This window comes from Capricornis sumatraensis, chromosome 16 (genome assembly GCF_032405125.1).
Source record: "Capricornis sumatraensis isolate serow.1 chromosome 16, serow.2, whole genome shotgun sequence".
NCBI lineage: Eukaryota > Metazoa > Chordata > Mammalia > Artiodactyla > Bovidae > Capricornis > Capricornis sumatraensis.
Window position 1 is genome coordinate 17,790,703 of NC_091084.1, and position 18,843 is coordinate 17,809,545.

General features: G+C 39.6%; 1 protein-coding gene across 1 annotated transcript in view; it reads right to left on the minus strand.

The window, feature by feature from the left end:
* Nucleotides 1-15,214: 15,214 nt before the first annotated feature.
* PIWIL4 (piwi like RNA-mediated gene silencing 4) overlaps nt 15,215-18,843 on the minus strand; it is a 55,835-nt gene continuing 52,206 nt past the window's right edge. The window contains exons 19-21 of the mRNA XM_068989101.1: nt 16,259-16,384; nt 16,005-16,152; nt 15,215-15,331 (exon numbers count right to left, since the gene is read on the minus strand). Coding sequence (XP_068845202.1) covers nt 15,215-15,331; nt 16,005-16,152; nt 16,259-16,384 — 391 coding nt within the window. The remainder of the gene's footprint in view (nt 15,332-16,004; nt 16,153-16,258; nt 16,385-18,843) is intronic.

Consider the following 18,843-nt stretch of genomic DNA (forward strand, 5'->3'; position numbering starts at 1 on the left):
GGCCTGGAGAATTCCATGGACTTTACAGTCCACGGGGTCAAAAAGAGTTGGACACAACTGAGCAGCTTTCACTTTGGACTTCCCTGGTGGATCAGATGGTAAAGCATCTGCCTACTATGTGGGAGACCTGGGTTTTATCCCTGGGTGAGGAAGATCCTCTGGAGAAGGAAATGCCAACCCACTCCAGTACTCTTGCCTGGAAAATCCCATGGACAGAGGAGCCTGGTAAGCTACAGTCCATGGGGTTGCAAAGAGTTGGATAAGACTGAGCAACTTCACTTCACTTCAATATCTTAAAAATATTCACTATGTTTTCTTCTGGTTGTTATAATTTTTGTTTTTAATTGTTAGATTTTTAATCTACTTGAAATTTATTTTTGTTTTTCATATAAGATGAAAATCCACTTTTGTTAGTGTCAGAAGCCCATCCACCTGGTTCCTTTGATTGACTCCTTAATCCTTTCCTTTCAGACCTGTAATGCCAGCTCCATTAAATAAATGTCCATATATGTAGTGACTTGCTCTGGAATTTCTCATTTGCACAACTGACCTTTATCTATGACTCAACCAAAGCCATTCTGTTTTACTCATTTAGCTTCAAAATAAACTTTGATACAGGGTGGAATAAGCATTCTTTTCTTGTGATTCTTTTTTAGAATGGAATTGGATATATGGTGGCTTTTATTTTGTCACATGAATTTTGAGATAACTTTATAAGTTTTATGGAAAACTGCATTAGGATTTTTACTAGAATTCTATTAAAATTTTATATTTATTTGGAAAACAGTTGCCATCTTTACCATACGGAATCTTCTTAATCATGAATACTGTTTGTATACTTTTAAAAATCTTGTTATATTTTTTCAATACCATTCTTGAAATTTTCTCAGCAAAAAATTTTACAAAGTTTTTATTTTTTCTGAGACATCAAATCACTTTATTGTTAAACCAGAATTTTTTCAGTTTCTTTATGTAATGCTAGCCTGTGAAAATTGAAGGAAATGGCAACCTACTCCAGTGTTCTTGCCTGGAGAATCCCAGGGACGGGGGAGCCTGGTGGGCTGCCGTCTATGGGGTCGCATAGAGTCGGACACGACTGAAGTGACTTAGCAGCAGCAGCCTGTGAAAATGCTATTTGTTTTTGAAAGTAGTTTTATATGACTTATCCTGTTGAATAATTTTATCAGTTCTGTAGAGTTTCTTAGGTTTTCTAAAGAGACAGTCATACCAAGCACAAATAACAAGAGCTTTGTCTCTTTTAGATCCATGTATTTCCATTGCTTTATTGGCTAGAAACTTTAATGCAGTACTGCTAAATGCTATATTATTATTACATATTATATAACATATATTCTGTTTTATATGTAAAGATATGTATGTATCTGTTATATATACATATATATATGTTGGAAAAGATCCTGACACTGGGAGAGACTGAGGGCAGGGGGAGAAGGGGCTGACAGAGGATAAGATGGCTGGGTGACATTGCTGACTCAATGGACATGAGTTTGAGCAAATTCAGGGAGATAGTGAAGGATAGGGAAGCCTGGAGTGCTGCAGTCCATAGAATCCTAAAAAGTCAGACATGATGTAGCAACTGAACAACAGCGTATGTTATATAATAAATAATTATATAGTATTATATATTGTATTTACATATTATATTAGGTGTAATATATAATACAATATTGATGATGTGGTAGTGGATACCTTTGTCTTTTTAATTCTAATAGAAAAGCTTCTAAGCACTTATTTTATATGATAAAATTTATTATGATATGATATATGTATTTGTTAGATGCCTTTTTCCAAGCCAAAGATGTTCAAGTTTTCTTCTGTCTATACTTCATTAAGAATGTCTTTTTAAATCACAAATTAGTTCTAAATTTTCTTAAAAGCTTAGTGGGCATCTTTTCAGTGATCATGTCGGTTGTCCCCTTTAGCTTGCTAATGTGGTAAATGACATGATAGATTTTCTTGAGTTAAAACTTCTAAATGTTCTAAACGTAAGACCAGAAACTATAAAACTCTTAGAGGAGAACATAGGCCAAACACTCTCTGACATAAATCACAGCAAGAACCTCTATGACCCACCTCCCGGAATATTGAAAATAAAAGCAAAAATAAATAAATGGGACCTAATTAAACTTAAAAGCTTTTGGACAAAGAAGAAAACTCTAAGCAAGGTGAAAAGACAGCCTTCAGAATGGGAGAAAATAATAGCAAATGAAGCAACTGACAAAGAACTAATCTCAAAAATATACAAGCAACTCCTGCAGCTCAGTTCCAGAAAAATAAATGACCCAATCAAAAAACAGGCCAAAGAACTAAACAGACATTTCTCCAAAGAAGACATACAGATGGCTAACAAACACAAGAAAAGATGCTCAACATCACTCATTATCAGAGAAATGCAAATCAAAACCACAATGAGGTACCATTTCATGCCAGTCAGAATGGCTGTGATCCAAAAGTCTACAAGCCATAAATGCTGGAGAGGGTGTGGAGTAAAGGGAACCCTCTTACACTGTTGGTGGGAATGCAAACTAGTACAGCCACTATGGAGAACAGTGTGGAGATTCCTTAAAACACTGGAAATAGAACTGCCTTATGACCCAGCAATCCCACTGCTGGGCATACACACCGAGGAAACCAGAATTGAAAGAGACACATGTACCCCAGTGTTCACTGCAGCACTGTTTATAATAGCCAGGACATGGAAGCAACCTAGATGTCCATCAGCAGATGAATGGATAAGTAAGCTGTGGTACATATACACAATGGAGTATTATTCCGCCATTAAAAAGAGTACATTTGAATCAGTTCTAATGAGGTGGATGAAACTGGAGCCTATTATACAGAGTGAAGTAAGTCGGAAAGAAAAACACCAATACAGTATACTAACGAACGCATATATATGGAATTTAGAAAGATGGTAACGATAACCCTGTATGCGAGACAGCAAAAGAGACACAGATGTATAGAACAGTCTTTCGGACTCCATGGGAGAGGGAAAGGGTGGGATGATTTGGGGGAATATCATGGAAACATGTATAATATCATATAGGAAATGAATTGACAGTCCAGGTTCGATACAGGATCCTTGGGGCTGGTGCACTGGGATGACCTGGAGGGATGGTATGGGGAGGGAGGTGGGAAGGGGGTTCAGGATGGGGAACACGTGTACGCCCGTGGCGGATTCATGTTGATGTGTGGCAGAACCAATACAATATTGTAAAGTAATTAGCTTCCAATTAAAATAAATAAATTTAAATTCAAAAAAACTTCAGTACATTCTGGGATAAATCATGCTGGGTTATATTTTTAAAATATATTCTACTCTGCTAACCTGGATCTGTTAATAGTTTACTTAGACTTTTTACACCAATGTTTATGGTGAGTTTGGTATGTAGTCTGCTTTTTTATGCTGTGACTTGCTTGGGAATGAAATTATATTGTCTCATAAAATAAACTGAATGGCTTTGTCTCTTTGTGTACCCTCTGGAACAGTTTGTATAAGATAGGAATTATCTGTTCCTTGACTGTAGCAAAATTCAGCTGTAAATCTTTCTGGCTCTGTTTCCTTTTAGGCAGGACAGTGTTGGCTATTAATAGTGAGCTCTTGTTATTTTGTTACTACCATATTAGCAGTAGGTAATACTTATGCTGGAGAAGGAAATGACAGCCCACTCCATCATTCTTGCCTGGGAAATCTCATGGACAGAGGAGCCTGGCAGGCTACAGTCCATGGGGTCACAAAGAGTCGGATATGACTTAGCTACTAAACAACTACAAATACTTACGTGGTGCCAGGCCCTTGTTCTAATCTAAGCATTTCAATAGCAAATATAATTGACACAACAGTCTTATGACCTAAGTACAGTCTTTGGGCTTTGGCAGGGAAGAGGCAGAGGGAAGGGGTTGGCCATGTCCCTTGGCTTGTGGGATCTTAGTTCCCTGGCTAGGGAACCTAGACCCTCAGCAGTGAGAGGGCCTACCTATCTCTGGTCCTAACTCTCTATCTCTGGAGTCCTAACCACTGGAGCACCAGGGAAGTCCTGACCTAGTGTAGTTATTATTCCCATTTACATGTGAAGAAACTTAGGCAAAAAGAGATTAGGTTATCTTGCTGAAGCTCACACAGTAACGGAAGAGCCAAAATCAAGCCCAAGCAGTCTGACTGCAAGATCTATGCTCTTAACCACCATACTATATTAAATTTTTCTGTTTCTTTAGGAGTAAATTGTCTTACTTTTCATAGTCCTAGAAAATTACACCTTTCTTTCAAATTTTCAAAAGTATTGGCATAAAGGTATTAAAATAGTCATATTTAAAAATATCTATTGTGATTTTTTATCCCTAATATTGCTTTATTTCTGTCTTCTCTTTTTGTTTAAGTCTAAAACTTTTGTTTATGACTAAAACTTCTTTCTACCAGTCTTTCCAGGCAAAAAGCCAGGTTTTAATTGTAAGATGTCTTGATTTGCTTTAAGATATACAGTAAGTCATGTAACAGTGACTCAGTATATTTGAAACAAGATTGAGAGTAGCATGATAATTGTTGAAGTTTGAGAAATGAAGGCTCTTTATACCATTCTCTACTTTTATCCATTTCTGAAAATTTCTGCAATAAAAAATAAAATAAGCTAAAGAATTAGATTTTGTTTTTCTCTAAAGAATTAGATTTGGTTTTTCTCATAATCCATTGAACTTTTAAATTTGTGCTATTTTCATTAATATGTAATTTTATATTTATTTCCTAATTCATTCTTTGGGTTTTCTCTGTTCTTTAGCTTTCTCCAGTTATATGTTTACTCAAGTAATTTTTAGTCTTGTTTTCTAGCATGCACATTTAAGCCATACATTTCCTTATAAATATCAATTTGACTTTATCCTTCAGGTCTTTTATTATGTAGTACTCTTTTCTAATTAAAAATATTTTTCCAGTGTGATTTCCTTTAAATTCCAAACTGTTTAGAACAGTGTCCATAAATGATATCAGCTGTTTGGAATTTGTACAGATTTGCTTTGTGCCTATCGTTAAATCATATGTGTCAATTTTTTTCAGTTAACCTATAACATTTCTAATGATTTTGTCTGTTTGATCAGTTTTTGAGAGACACATGTTAGAGTCTCTTCATTTAGCTGAATAAAGAAATTGGTAAAATTTTTTCTGTAATTCTTTTACTTTTATTTTTATATTTCAAAATAATACTAATTCATGGCTCCTCATTCCTGATAATATCTACTTGGATATTTTACTTTGCTACTTTTATAAATATGCACCATCCTTACCTTTAACTTCAAATTCTGCTCTGTTTGATACCAATAGCTTTATTTTGGCTATTTAAATTAAAGTCATCTTTATTTTTTCACTTTCAAACTTTTTATGTTGTTCCATTTTAGATGTACCTCTTATATATAATATAGTGCTAGACTTTTTAGATAAAATCTCACCTTCCCCAGTAATAAAGTTTTAATATATAGTATATTAAATTTATTTTTGAGTGTATATGTACCATATTTAGTGCTTCTGTACCACATTCTTTTTCTTTACTCTTCCTCTTTTCTTGTCCTCTAGTGAACTGAAGTATCCTGCTTTCTTCCCTTCTACTGATTCAAAGTAATGAACAGTATTTTTGTCCCCGCTTTGGCCATGCCATGCGGGATGCGACTATGGGACCCCATACCATAGTGTCACATAGTAGCCATATGTGTTTGGCTGCACAGGAATCTTAGTTTCTGCAAGAAACTAAATTTCTGCAACATACAGAATCTTTAGTTGCAACATTCAGTATCTACTTCCCTGACCAGAGATAAAACTTGGGCCTCCTTCACGGGAGCATGGAATGTTAACCACTAGACCACCAGGGAAGTTCCTTTGGATGGTATTTTTATTCTTTTAGAAGAAATCTACCTACATTTTAATGTTATTTTCTAATCATGTGTAAAGCTATTATCTCTAAAGAAAGAAGAAAGTGAAGTCGCTCAGTCGTGTCCGACTCTTTGCGACCCTGTGGACTGTAGCCTACCAGGGTTCTCCGCCCATGGGATTCTTCAGGCAAGAATACTGGAGTGGGTTACCATGCCCTTCTCCAGGGGATCTGCCCGACCCAGGGATCGAACCTGGGTCTCCTGCATTGGAGGCAGACACTTTAACCTCTGAGCCACCAGGGAAGCGATTATCTCTAATTAGAAATTATCTCTAATCTCCTTCCTAATAAGATAAGGACTTGAGTAAAACCTAAGTGAAATCGCTCAGTCGTGTCCGACTCTTTGCAACCCCGTGGACTGTAGCCTACCAGGCTCTTCCATCCATGGGATTCTCCAGGCAAGAATACTGGAGTGGGTTGCCATGAATAAAACCTGACTTTCTCCTAAATGTTTTCATCTCATTTGGGTTCTTGTTGCCTATAATGGATTCCAACTTTTATTAACAGGAAATAAAAAATGTGTTTTCATAGACAGCCAATATTAACTTAAATTTACAACATGTTTCACTAATATTCTTTACTCATCTTTGCTTTGCTCAATGGGTTTATTTTCTGTCATGCTGAGGTACATTCTTTAGTAGTTCTTTCAGCAAGGGTCTGTGGATCTATGAATTTTTTAATTCATCACTCATTCTTCAATGTTCATCTAGCTGCACATAGAGTTCTAGCTTCATTAATCTTTTCTCTCAAGACTTTAAAGACACTATTCAATTTTTTCTCATCTATTCTTTCTTTTAATTAATTATTTTAATTGGAGGATAATTGGTTTACAATATTGTTATGATTTTTGTCATACTCATCTATTCTTAAAATGTGACGTCTACCGGAGATGTCAGTCCTTCTTTGCAGGCAATTTGCATGTGTATACTTCTTCTCAGGAATGGTTTTAAGATTTTCCCTTTATATTTATAGTTGATGTTCTACAATTTCATCCCGCTGCATGAGGTAGGAAGATTTGTGATTTTTTTTTTTTCACTCCAAGAAAGTATATTTTGCTTTTGGAACATCTGAAGGCATTATCTCTTGAAATTGCCTCCACCGTCTACCTCATACTTTGTATTTCCTGTCTCTGGAACTTCTACCAAATGTGTGGTGCAGTATCTCATTTTACATTCCACATCTCTCCGTACTGCATTTGAAGTGATTTTCCTAAAGTTTGCTTTCCAATTTCTTCATCCTCTGCTCATCTATTTTTAGTCTACTGCTTAACAAGTCTATTGATATTTTTGTTTTGATGCTTCTATTTTTTCATTTTTAGGGTTTCTATTTGGTTCTCTTTTAATCCATCAATTCTTTTCCAGATTTGGGCAAAAACAGTTTAGATCCTCACTTTACACTAAAATAATCTAGATGGCTTTATAGCATTACAGAAAAAGAAATTAAAACAAAAAAAGTCATATTCATCAAATCTCTAGATAGAGATAGATTTTCTAGGTTTCAAAGCCCACTGTGCTTTCATAATCTTAAAGGAAAACAGTGATAATTTGAATACATAAACCTTAAATCTCTGAAGCTAAAAAAATGCATAAACAAAATTTAAAAGCACATAATAAATTAGAGGCATAGCTACAAAAGTATGCTGCTGCTGCTGCTGCTGCTGCTAAGTTGCTTCAGTCGTGTCCGACTCTGTGCGACCCCATAGATGGCAACCCACCAGGCTCTGCCGTCCCTGGGATTCTCCAGGCAAGAACACTGGAGTGGGTTGCCATTTCCTTCTCCAGTGCATGAAAGTGAAAAGTGAAAGTGAAGTCACTCAGTCGTGTCCGACTCTTAGCAACCCCATGGACTGCAGCCTACCAGGCTTCTCCGTCCATGGGATTTTTCAGGCCGGAGTGCTGGAGTGGGTTGCCATTGCCTTCTCCAACAAAAGTATGACAAAGTATTAATATCTTTAAAATATAAAAGCCTTATAGACATTAAGAAAAATATAAATGGAAAATATAAAAGGCTAATAATAAACATTTTCAAATTGCTTACCTATACCAATAATCAAATAAATATTAAAAAAGCAAACTATCTGGCATCTACCATACTAACAAAGTATTAATATTTTGCCTCTAATAAGAATATATGAAGCTTATGAGCTACATGAGTGTAACATATGACATTTGGAGGAAAAATTGCAACATAAATCAAGCGCCTTGAAACTATTCTAACTTTGAATTTATAAATTTTGGCTTTTAGTAATCTAACCCAAGGAAGCAACCCAAAATACTGTGAATAAAAACTATGCTATCTTTTTATAGCAAAGAAAAATTGGAAACAACCTATCACTATAATAAAGAGAACTATATGTAACAGTTTTGCATCTGTGATGAGCAGATGCAAACTATTCTATATAGACTGGATAAACAACAAGGTCCTACTATATAGCACAGGGAGCTATGTTCAATATCCTGAAAAAAATATGAAAAAGAATGTGTGTGTATATATAAATCACTTGTTGTTAAAGTCAATTTTTAAAAAGAGAGGGAAACAAGTAAATTGTTACACCTGTAAAATATTATTCAATTATTAAAACTTACAAAATTTTTAACTGAATAGGAAAAAACTCATGTTATAATCTTATGTACAAATGAAGTATATAAAACTATACATATGGTATAGCTGAAGACTAGACAAAAAGCATATATCAAAGTGTTGACAGAATATACTTCAGCGTAGTAGCTGTATTGAAGATTTTTTCCACAACAGTGCATTTTTCCCACCACAAATATTCCATAATGAACATCTATTATTTTTTATGATTTTAAAATTAATAATTAAGGGTTTTAAAAAAAAGCTTTCTCAAGGAACTTGATCTCATCTTTTGTTCTTCACTCTCTCCTTCAAAAGGAGTCCTTTCCTCATCATTCTTGTCTGGACTGTAGGATTTTCTTGGCTGGAAGCAGCGGGTCAAATTGAAGTGAAAAGTTCACATTAATCCGAGCAACAAAACTCAGGCCTTTGACAGCACTTCTCAAAAGCAGTTTCTACTTCATGTCTGACATGCTGAAGTTTGTTAGGAAAATTTAAGAGTAAACTGCCATGGAAAATCGCTAACTTGAAATCCAATATTTTAAAAATATGACATCTCAAGGTACATAGTTTTCTTTTAAATTTCAGGTTGTAGCCAGTGGATTCCTAACATTAAGAATCAGCTTATTTTTATTAAAAACTTAAAAACAACATAATGTTCATGGAAGTTGGGTCAGTTTGTGTCCTTCAAGAGACAGGCACCAGGGCAGAGTTAGACTTCAGAGATTCACTGTGAGTAATCGGGAAAGGACTACGTCAACGCTGCATATTGTCACCCTGCTTATTTAACTTATATGCAGAGTGCATCATGTGACATGCCAGGCTGGATGAAACACAAGCTGGAATCAAGATTGCCGGGAGAAATACCAACAACTTCAGACATGCAGATGACACCACTCTTATGGCAGAAAGCAAAGTGGAACTGAAGAGCTTTTTGATGAAAGTGAAAGAGGACAGTGAAAAAGCTGGCTTAAAACTCAGCATTCAAAAAACAAAGATCATAGCATCTGGTCCCATCACTTCATGGCATCTAGATGGGGAAACAATGGAAACAGTGACAGACTTTATTTTCTTGGGCTCCAAAATCAGAAGGCTGGTGATTTTGTGGATGGTGGATGTGGACTGTGGATGGTGACTGCAGCCATGAAATTAAATGATGCTTGCACCTTGGGAGAAAAGCTATGACCAACCTAGACAGCATATTAAAAAAAGTTATCACTTTGCCGACAAAGGTCTGAGTAGTAAAAGCCATGTTTTTTTTCCAGTAGTCATGTATGGATGTGAGAGTTGGACCATAAAGAAGGTTGATCACTAAAGAATTGATGCTTTTGAACTGCGGTGTTGGAGAAGACTCTTTTGAGAGTCCCTTGGACTGCAAGGACATTAAACCAGGCAATCCTAAAGGAAATCAACCTTGAATATTCACTGGGAGGACTGATAGAAGCTGAATCTCCAATACTTTGGTCACCTGATGGAAAGAGCTGACTCACTGGAAAAGATCCTGATGCTGGGAAAGATTGAGGGCAGGAGAAGAAGATGAGATGGTTGGATGGCATCACCGCCTTGATGGACATGAGTTTGAGCAAGCTCCAGGAGACAGTGAAGGGCAGGGAAGCCTGGTGTGCTGCAGTCCATGGCGTCACAGAGTTGGACACAACTTGTGAATAAAAAGCAACAATTGTGAGAAAAGCCCAGGAAGGACAAAGGTGAGAGGAAGCAGGACAAGCAAGGAGAGCATACAGACCAAGATGCCAACAGGGGTCCATGACAGGAGATGGGCAGGAGAAGGGGATGGGCAGGAAGAGCTCCAGACAACAGGGCAGTTCTGAGAAAGCCTTGGCCAAAAGTTTCCATTGTTTCCCCTTCTATTTGCCGAGAAGTGATGTGACTGGATGTCACGATCTTCGTTTTCTGATTGTTGAGTTTTAAGCCAGCTTTTTCACTCTCCTCTTTCACCTTCCTCAAGAGGCTGTTAAGTTCCTCTTCACTTTCTGTCATTAGGGTGTTATCAACTGCTCTGAGAGCAGTCAAAGAGGACTGCTCAACAATAGAGTCCCGTGTTGGGCAGAAAAGACCTAAATCTAGCGCCTCTGTTGTGCTCAGTCAGTGGCAAGAAGCAGCCTGGGGAGGGCCTGCTCTCTAAGTCAGCACTGCGGTGGACCCTGAGTGTAGCAGCTGGAGGTCGTCAGTCATCTGTGGGAGGTGTGGTTCGTGTACTTCATGGCTGCCGTAGAAATGTATTTAAAGTGTACTCTCTTCCAGAGTCTCCTTTCCACTCCCCAAATAAAAGCAAACCCAGAAAGCCTTCTCCCTAAAACAGCAACTGGTAGATTGATTGTGTCCAGAGAAAACGTTAGCATTTCCTTAAGCAAGATTTCAGAATCCAGAACTACAGCGTCTGGCACATTACGTGGACCTGTGAGTACTTGTTGCCTAAATTGTGCCACTTGATCCTTTTCTCCTCATAAAGTGTAATAACATGGCATTCTGGATTAAACCCAGATGCCCTAGATTGGACATTTCTAATCCTTACCACAACCCGACAACATGACACTGTTAGATGTCTTTACAGGTAGGTACGTTGAAGCTCAGAGAAGTTAAGTAACTTGCCCAAAGTTGTAGAGCTAGTAAATGGTGCTTCTGGAATTCAGACCCAGTGCCCTAGACCCACTCTTCTTCAACTCTGGGTAATCATCAGGATCCCACCTGATGAAGATCTGGCTTCACCTCAGACCAATAAAATCACTATGTTTAGAGGTGGGCCCAGGTGTCTGCCTTTTTTTTAATAGTTGTTAAATATAGGAAGTTCTGATGTTTCCGAGGTTTAGCACCACTGATTTAATCCAACCTCTTCTCCTATTGCAGATAGGGTAACTGAGTCTTAAAGAAGCAAAGTTATTACATCCCTCAGCCGAAAGAATTGGAACCAAAGTTCAAATGCTGAGTCTCCTAATCCATGCTGCCCTCTGGGAGCTCACTTGAGGTTGGCTATTCTCAGAAGGCTGAGCACTGAAGAAATGATGCTTTCGAATTGTGGCACTAGAGAAGACTCTTGAGAGGCCCTTGGACTGCAAGAAGATCAAACCAGCCAATCCTAAGGGAAATCAACCCTGAATATTCATTGGAAGGACCGAAGCTGAAGCGGAAGCTCCAATACTTTGGCCACCTGATGGCAGGGGTCGACACACTGGAAAAGATCCTGATGCTGGGAAAGACTGAGGGCAGGGGGAGAAGGGGACGACAGAGGATGAGGTGGTTGGATGGCATCACCGACTCAGTGGACATGAGTCTGAGCAAACTCTGGAAGATAGTGAAGGACAGGGAAGTCTGGCATGCTGCATTTCATGGAGTCGCAGAGTCAGACACTACTGAGCAAAGGGCAAAATCAAAGGACTCGGCTCATCCAACAGTCCTTGTGTGCCCCCTGGTGGGTTAAAATGGTAAAGAGCCACCACTTTGGCCACTATTTAACAGGGTAAAAGAATGAGGAGCTCTGTAAACCTTAGCATTGCCTCATCAACATGCTACAGGTAGGTCTATTCATGCTGGCTGTTACTTAGTGGCACTTTACATCATCATCGTACTTAGAAGGAAGAAAACCACATTATCAACACAAAAACACAACTACTCTGGATTTGTACAGTGCCTTCCCTCTGATTGCAGCCATGAAATTAAAAGACGCTTACTCCTTGGAAGGAAAGTTATGACCAACCTAGATGGCATATTAAAAAGCAGAGACATTACTTTGCCAACAAAGGTCCATCTAGTCAAGGCTATGGTTTTCCCAGTGGTCATGTATGGATGTGAGAATTGGACTGTGAAGAAAGCTGAGCACCAAAGAATTGATGCTTTTGAACTGTGGTGTTAGAGAAGACTCTTGAGAATCCCTAGGACCGCAAGGAGATCCAACCAGTCCATCCTAAAGGAGCTCAGTCCTGGGTGTTCATTGGAAGGACTGATGCTGAGGCTGAAACTCCAGTACTTTGGCCACCTCATGTGAAAAGCTGACTCATTGGAAAAGAGCCTGATGCTGGGAGGGATTGGGGGCAGGAGGAGAAAGGGACGACAGAGGATGAGATGGCTAAATGGCATCACCAACTCGATGCACAAGAGTTTGAGTGAACTCCGGGAGCTGGTGATGGACAGGGAGTCCTGGCGTGCTGCGATTCATGGTGTCGCAAAGAGTCGGACATGACTGAGCGACTGAACTGAACCGAATCCCTTACACTCCAGCAAAGGTTTTCATTACTAGAAAAGATCTCATGTTGGGTGCATTTGGGCCCAGCCTGGACAAACGCTCTCAGTTAGGAAAAGCCTGTGTTTAGTGCCCTCTTATACGATCTGCATTAGTGCCTGCTCTCCCCTCTCTGCTTCTGCAGCCTTCTACACACTCGCTCCCCTGGGAGAAGAATTTGGACTCTAGTCTTTCCTGCATCAAACTGTTTTTGCATGCCACCCCTGGGGCATTCACACATGAAAAGGATAGAAGATGAGGGAAAAGCAGCAAAGGAAACGGAATGAGTGTTGGACGCAGCAGGAGAGAAAACAGGAGAGTGTTAGCCTAGAGGCCTTGTGGAGTGATGCAAGATGGAGGAAATGACCAACTGGGTCAAATACGGTGACAAGTCAGCAAAGATGAGGACAGGGAACTGACCATCAGATTTAATAAACAGAAGTCACTGCCTCTTTGACCAAAGTGATTTTTGCTGTAATGGTTGTGGTGAAATTCTGTGTGGCATATGAAATTGGAAACATCAGTCATGGACGACTCTTGAGAAGCTGAGAACTGGAATATTTCCTGTCATTTCAATAAACAAGGATGCTACAGTCATCCGGATTCCAGCCCTCCAGGGCACTCAGGAAGGAGAATAATCTCTGCCATCAGAAGCCATCAGGCTGCAGCCACTCCCTACAGGGAGCCCTGTGAAAAACACAGGACACTGGCCCCAGAGAGCTGAGATGCTTATGAAAGAAATGACTTCAGTGAGTCCAGACTCTTGCCTCTTCCCATACATAGAAAAGCACCAAATACCTTGAGATATCTTATTTCTTGAATTCTTAAAAATTAGTTTTGATATTCAGACTACCTGCCCTTTGTTGCAAACCTATACAACCTGACTCCTCCACCCCTCTCCTCAGAGCAATTCTCTCGGGGTCACTTGCGATGCCGTCTCCCAGGCGTGAAGTCCTAAAAATTCCCACTGGATAAAACATACCTCCCAACTTTAGGACTGCGACTATTTTTTAAGTTGATGAAATTTCTCTGTAGAGAGGAGCAAAGAAACGAGGTAGGAGCTTGAGGACAAATGTTTCTTTTTTAATATGGAAGAAATAAGAATGTCTTGATAATGCTGATGAGTGGGAAGAATCCAGTGTGAGAGGGAAACTGATGATACACAAGGGAGAGGGAGGAATGGTTAGAGAAGCATCCTGGATAGACCAGAGGGAACAGGAGTTAGTACACAGGTGGAGGGATTCCGCAGGAGCACAGTTTGTTTACAGGAACGAGAGGAGGGGCAGGGTCTATGCGCACAGATGCCCTCAGGTGGGCAGACGGATGGGAGCCTGTGCGAGCTCTCTTCTGATGGCACCTATTGTTTAGGAAGCAACAGGAGACAAGGTCACAACGAGAGAAGCTGCTACAAAGTGAAATAAAGTTCCATGAGAGAATAAGTAAAATCTGAAAAAGAAGACATATATTTGTGTGTATATATGGGCTTCCAGGTGGCACTAGTGGTAGAGAACCTGCCTGCCAATGCAGGAGACTAAGAGACGTGGGTTTGATCTCTGTATTGGAAAGATCCCCTGGAGGAGGGCATGGCAACCTATTCCACTGTTCTTGCCTGGAGAATCCCATGGACAGAGGAGCCTGGCAGGCTATAGTCCACAGGATCGCAGAGTCAGGCATGACTTAAGTGGCTTAGCATGCACGCATGCATATATGTGTAAATATACATGTATAACTGAATCATTTTGCTGTACACTTGAAACTAACACAACATTGTAAATTAATGATACTTCAATCTTAAAGAATAAGTGAAATGTTCACTTTTGGAAATATAACGTCACAGAGTGATGGTGAGGTGGTTTAGGGGCTAAGAGTTTTTGCTGAAAACGCTTAGATAATAAAGTTCACATGAAATGTCAACTAAAATTCAAATAACAATAAACACACATGTGATGCTCTCAATTTTCTTTATTTTCTAACAACTACTTAAACCACTCAACAAAACACTCTACAACATAATTTTAAGAAAACTTCTGCAAATTTTAGGGTGGAAATTAGACCCTACCATTAAAACATCACGCAAGCACTTATTTAACTTTTTGGTATACCTTACAGGTGATGGTACATTTTAATTCTATATACCACAGAATTCACCCTGAGCACAAAACTCTTTAAAATAAAACAACACATGTGTATACCACGTGGCTGATTCATGCTGATGACAGGCAGAGATGAGCACAATATTGTGGAGCAATCATCCTTCAATTAAAAAAAAATAATAAAAATAAAAATAAAACATCATTTCTTCTGAACCATTTCAGATTCAGTGGCCATGGCCTTTTTTTTTTTCCTCAGAAGTTAAAAGTACACTCAATCTGTTTGCCGGAGCCACAGCCTTGAGCTTATAGCAGATTTGTACAGAGTACACCAAGGGCTCCTCAGAATCCTCCACCAGCGATGCCCTCCATTCATGTTATCACAGGTAGAAGAGAGAATTGGCTAATTCCAAACTTGGTTCTTTATGAAGGCTTTGTGCCACTAGGAAGGTCAGCTTGCGTGCATACTGACAGGGAGCTGGAATACTGATTAGGCCCTGAGGAGGAAAATGTATTGATAGTAATTAAGAGGAAAACTTACTCTTCAAAGCAGTATTTTTTCCTGAGGTTTTTTTCATCCACTAGTTATACATACGTTAGAATGTGTGTAAATCAGTGAGAACTCACCAACAAAGGGCAACCTTGCTCACTGAGAACTTAAATTCACTGGGCAGGATGGGGGAGCCGAGAGATTTCATGACGCCCGGACCTGTGAGCCGCACACTGAGGGCTGACCTACGTTTCCTACAATTTGAAACTCTGAGGGGCTGCGATCAAATCCTGGCTTTGGACCTTGACAGCAGCTCTGGAATAGAGTCATGCCTATTGTTTTCCCACCAGACACAATATCTGAGTTGCCTTCAACTGTCTCATGTGTAACTGGGAAATAACAATACCCTGATTTCCTCCCAGACTGGTATAAAATAATATATATAATAAAGTCTTTGAGAAATTATCAATGCTAATGCATTCTAATAGTTACTGGTATTTTATGTCTATGATAGAGTGGGTTTCATCCAGTGTGGACTAAGAAATCATCCATCCACCCATCCATTAATTCATCCCTCCTTTGTGGAAATTCAGGCATTGTGCCAAAGGTGAATCGGGTGACAACTTCCAGGTGGGCACCCCAAGTTCTACTCTGCAACTAAGTACAGAGCTGACACTCACCATCCAGTTGTAGTACAGGTGACACAGTTTGAATGTGAGTCTCTGCATGTGGTCGGGCTTCAGGCCATTGTCATCATAAATGACGTTATAGTAGGTGGGATTAACAGTTCCCCGACAGGCCATCTGGCTGATCAAGTAAAAGTCATACCTGAGAGGAAAGGAAGGATTGTGAGAAAGAAGGCAAGCAGAACAGGGCCAAACCTGACCACACATGGTCAAAGCTTTGTTAAAAATAGATTTTCTAACAGACTTGCCATTTCGGCCGTGTTGCTTCTGAATCCACGACAGTGCCAAGTGGTGGGTTCTGCAGATTTCGGCCAGTTTCCGCCAAGAATCGTGGCATGCCCCTCTTCCTGACCACAATCACTGACAGTGTGGGGCTTAAAACCAGAGAGGCAAAGTAAAAAATAATAGTAATAATAATAAGAAGAAGACGGAGAGAACTAAAACCAAGCCATGCAGCCTTTTCTATTTATTTATATATTCCTGGTAATTTTAAAATGAAATAAATTCATTCATTCACAAAATGCTGCAAAACAAAGAAAATTAAAATTACCCCTAATCTCCCCTCCTCCCTGAAATATAACCAGTCTTTAAATTAAGGATCATCTTCATTTGTTGCCAAAGTGTGGTATGTCCAATCACTTGACCAATTTCCATCATTGAAAAGGGATAGGGAAGAATGGTTCACCAGTTCAGTTCAGTTGCTCAGTCGTGTCCGACTCTTTGCGACCCCATGAATCGCAGCACGCCAGGCCTCCCTGTCCATCACCAACTCCTGGAGTTCACTCAAACTCACGTCCATCGAGTCAGTGATGCCATCCAGCCATCTCATCCTCTGTCGTCCCCTTCTCCTCCTGCTCCCAGTCCCTCCCATCATCAGAGTCTTTTCCAATGAGTCAACTCTTCGCATGAGGTGCCCAAAGTACTGGAGTTTCAGCTTTAGCATCATTCCTTCCGAAGAACACCCAGGACTGATCTCCTTTAGAATGGACTGGTTGGATCTCCTTGCAGTCCAAGGGGCTCTCAAGAATGGTTCATGGGACAATAAATTACAATTAACACTTCTAAAGAAAGCATCTCAATTAACACTTCTAAAGAAAGCATCTATAGAATTATACACAGAAACAAGATTCTTTTTTCCATTGGCAATCATCTCCCTGTTTCACCTTCGCTCTTCTTCTCAATTTCTAAAAATGGAAAACTAGAAGCTCTCCTTACTCCTCCAGTCATTGCTTCTGAATCCTGCAAAACACATGCCTGGGAGGGTGGATGGACAGACCACATACACCTTGGGGCCAAATGCTGAATGACCAGGTGTTAAGTGTTAATAGATAAAATCCAAATATTTGCCCCTGGTAGCTCAGTGGTAAAGAATCCACCTGCAATGCAGGAAACTTAAGTTCAATCCCTGCATCTAGATTTCCTGGAGAAGGAAATGGCAACCCACGGCGGTATTCTTGCCTGCGAAATCCCAGAGACAGAGAAGCCTGGTGAGCTACAGCCCATGGAGTCTCAAAAGAGTCAGACATGACTGCAACTAAACAACAACAAATATCTGCCATTATGGGAGAAACCTCCAGATCACCGAAAATTCACTTTAAGCGCTTTATCTTAAAAATACTTTATTAATGTTTTCAATCTCGAAACTTTTTAAAAGTTGATGTCATCCTGCAGGAGAACTAACTCTTTAGCATTGTCAGCTGGTAGAATGTATCCTGAGATCCCCAAATTGCATGCTGGTGACTCTTGGATCAGTTAGATTGACCCAATGCAAACCACTTCAGTATTCTTGCCTTGAGAATCCCATGAACAGAATAGAAAGGCAAAAAGAGAGGTACTGAAAGATGAACTCCCCAGGTTGGTAGGTGCCCAATATGCTATGGGAGAAGAGTGGATAAATAACTCCAGAAAGAATAAAGAGACGGAGCCAAAGCGAAAACAATGCCCAGTTGTGGATGTGACTGGTGGTGAAAGTAAAGTCCGATGCTGTACAGAACAATATTGTATAGGAACCTAGAATGTTAGGTCCATGAATCAAGGTAAATTAGAAGTGGTCAAACAGGAGATTGGCAAGAGTGAACACACATTTTAGGAATCAGTGAACTAAAATGGACTGGGATGGTTGAATTTAATTCAGTTGACCATTGTATCTACTACTGTGGGCAAGAATCCCTTAGAAGAAATGGAGTAGCCTTCAGGGTCAACAAAAGAGTCTAAAATGCAGTACTTGGATGCAATCTCAAAAATAACAGAATGGTCTCTGTTTCCAAGGCAAACCATTCAATATCACAGTAATCCAAGTCTATGCCCCAAACACTAAAGCCAAAGAGTTGAAGCTGAATGGTTCTATGAAGACCTACAGGACCTTCTAGAACTAACCAGAAAAAGTGGCCAAAAAAAGATGTTCTTTTCATCACAACAGACTGGAATGCAAACATAGGAAGTGAAGTAACAGTCAAGTTAGGCCTTGAAGTACAAAATGAAGCAGGGCAAAGCTTAACAGAGTTTTGCCAAGAGAACGCACTGGTCATAGCAAACACCCTCTTCCAACAACACAAGAGAAGACTCTACACGTGGACATCACCAGATGGTCAATACTGAGATCAGACTGATTATATTCTTTGCAGCCAAAGATGGAGAAGCACCAAAAACATGGCCAGGAGCTGACTGTGGCTCAGATCATGAACTTCTTATTGCCAAATTCAGACTTAACTTGCAGAAAGTAGGGAAAACCACTAGACCATTCAGGTATGACCAAAACCAACTCCCTTACAATTATACAGTGGAAGAGACAAATAGAGTCAAGGTATTAGATCTCATAGAGCGCCTGAAGGAC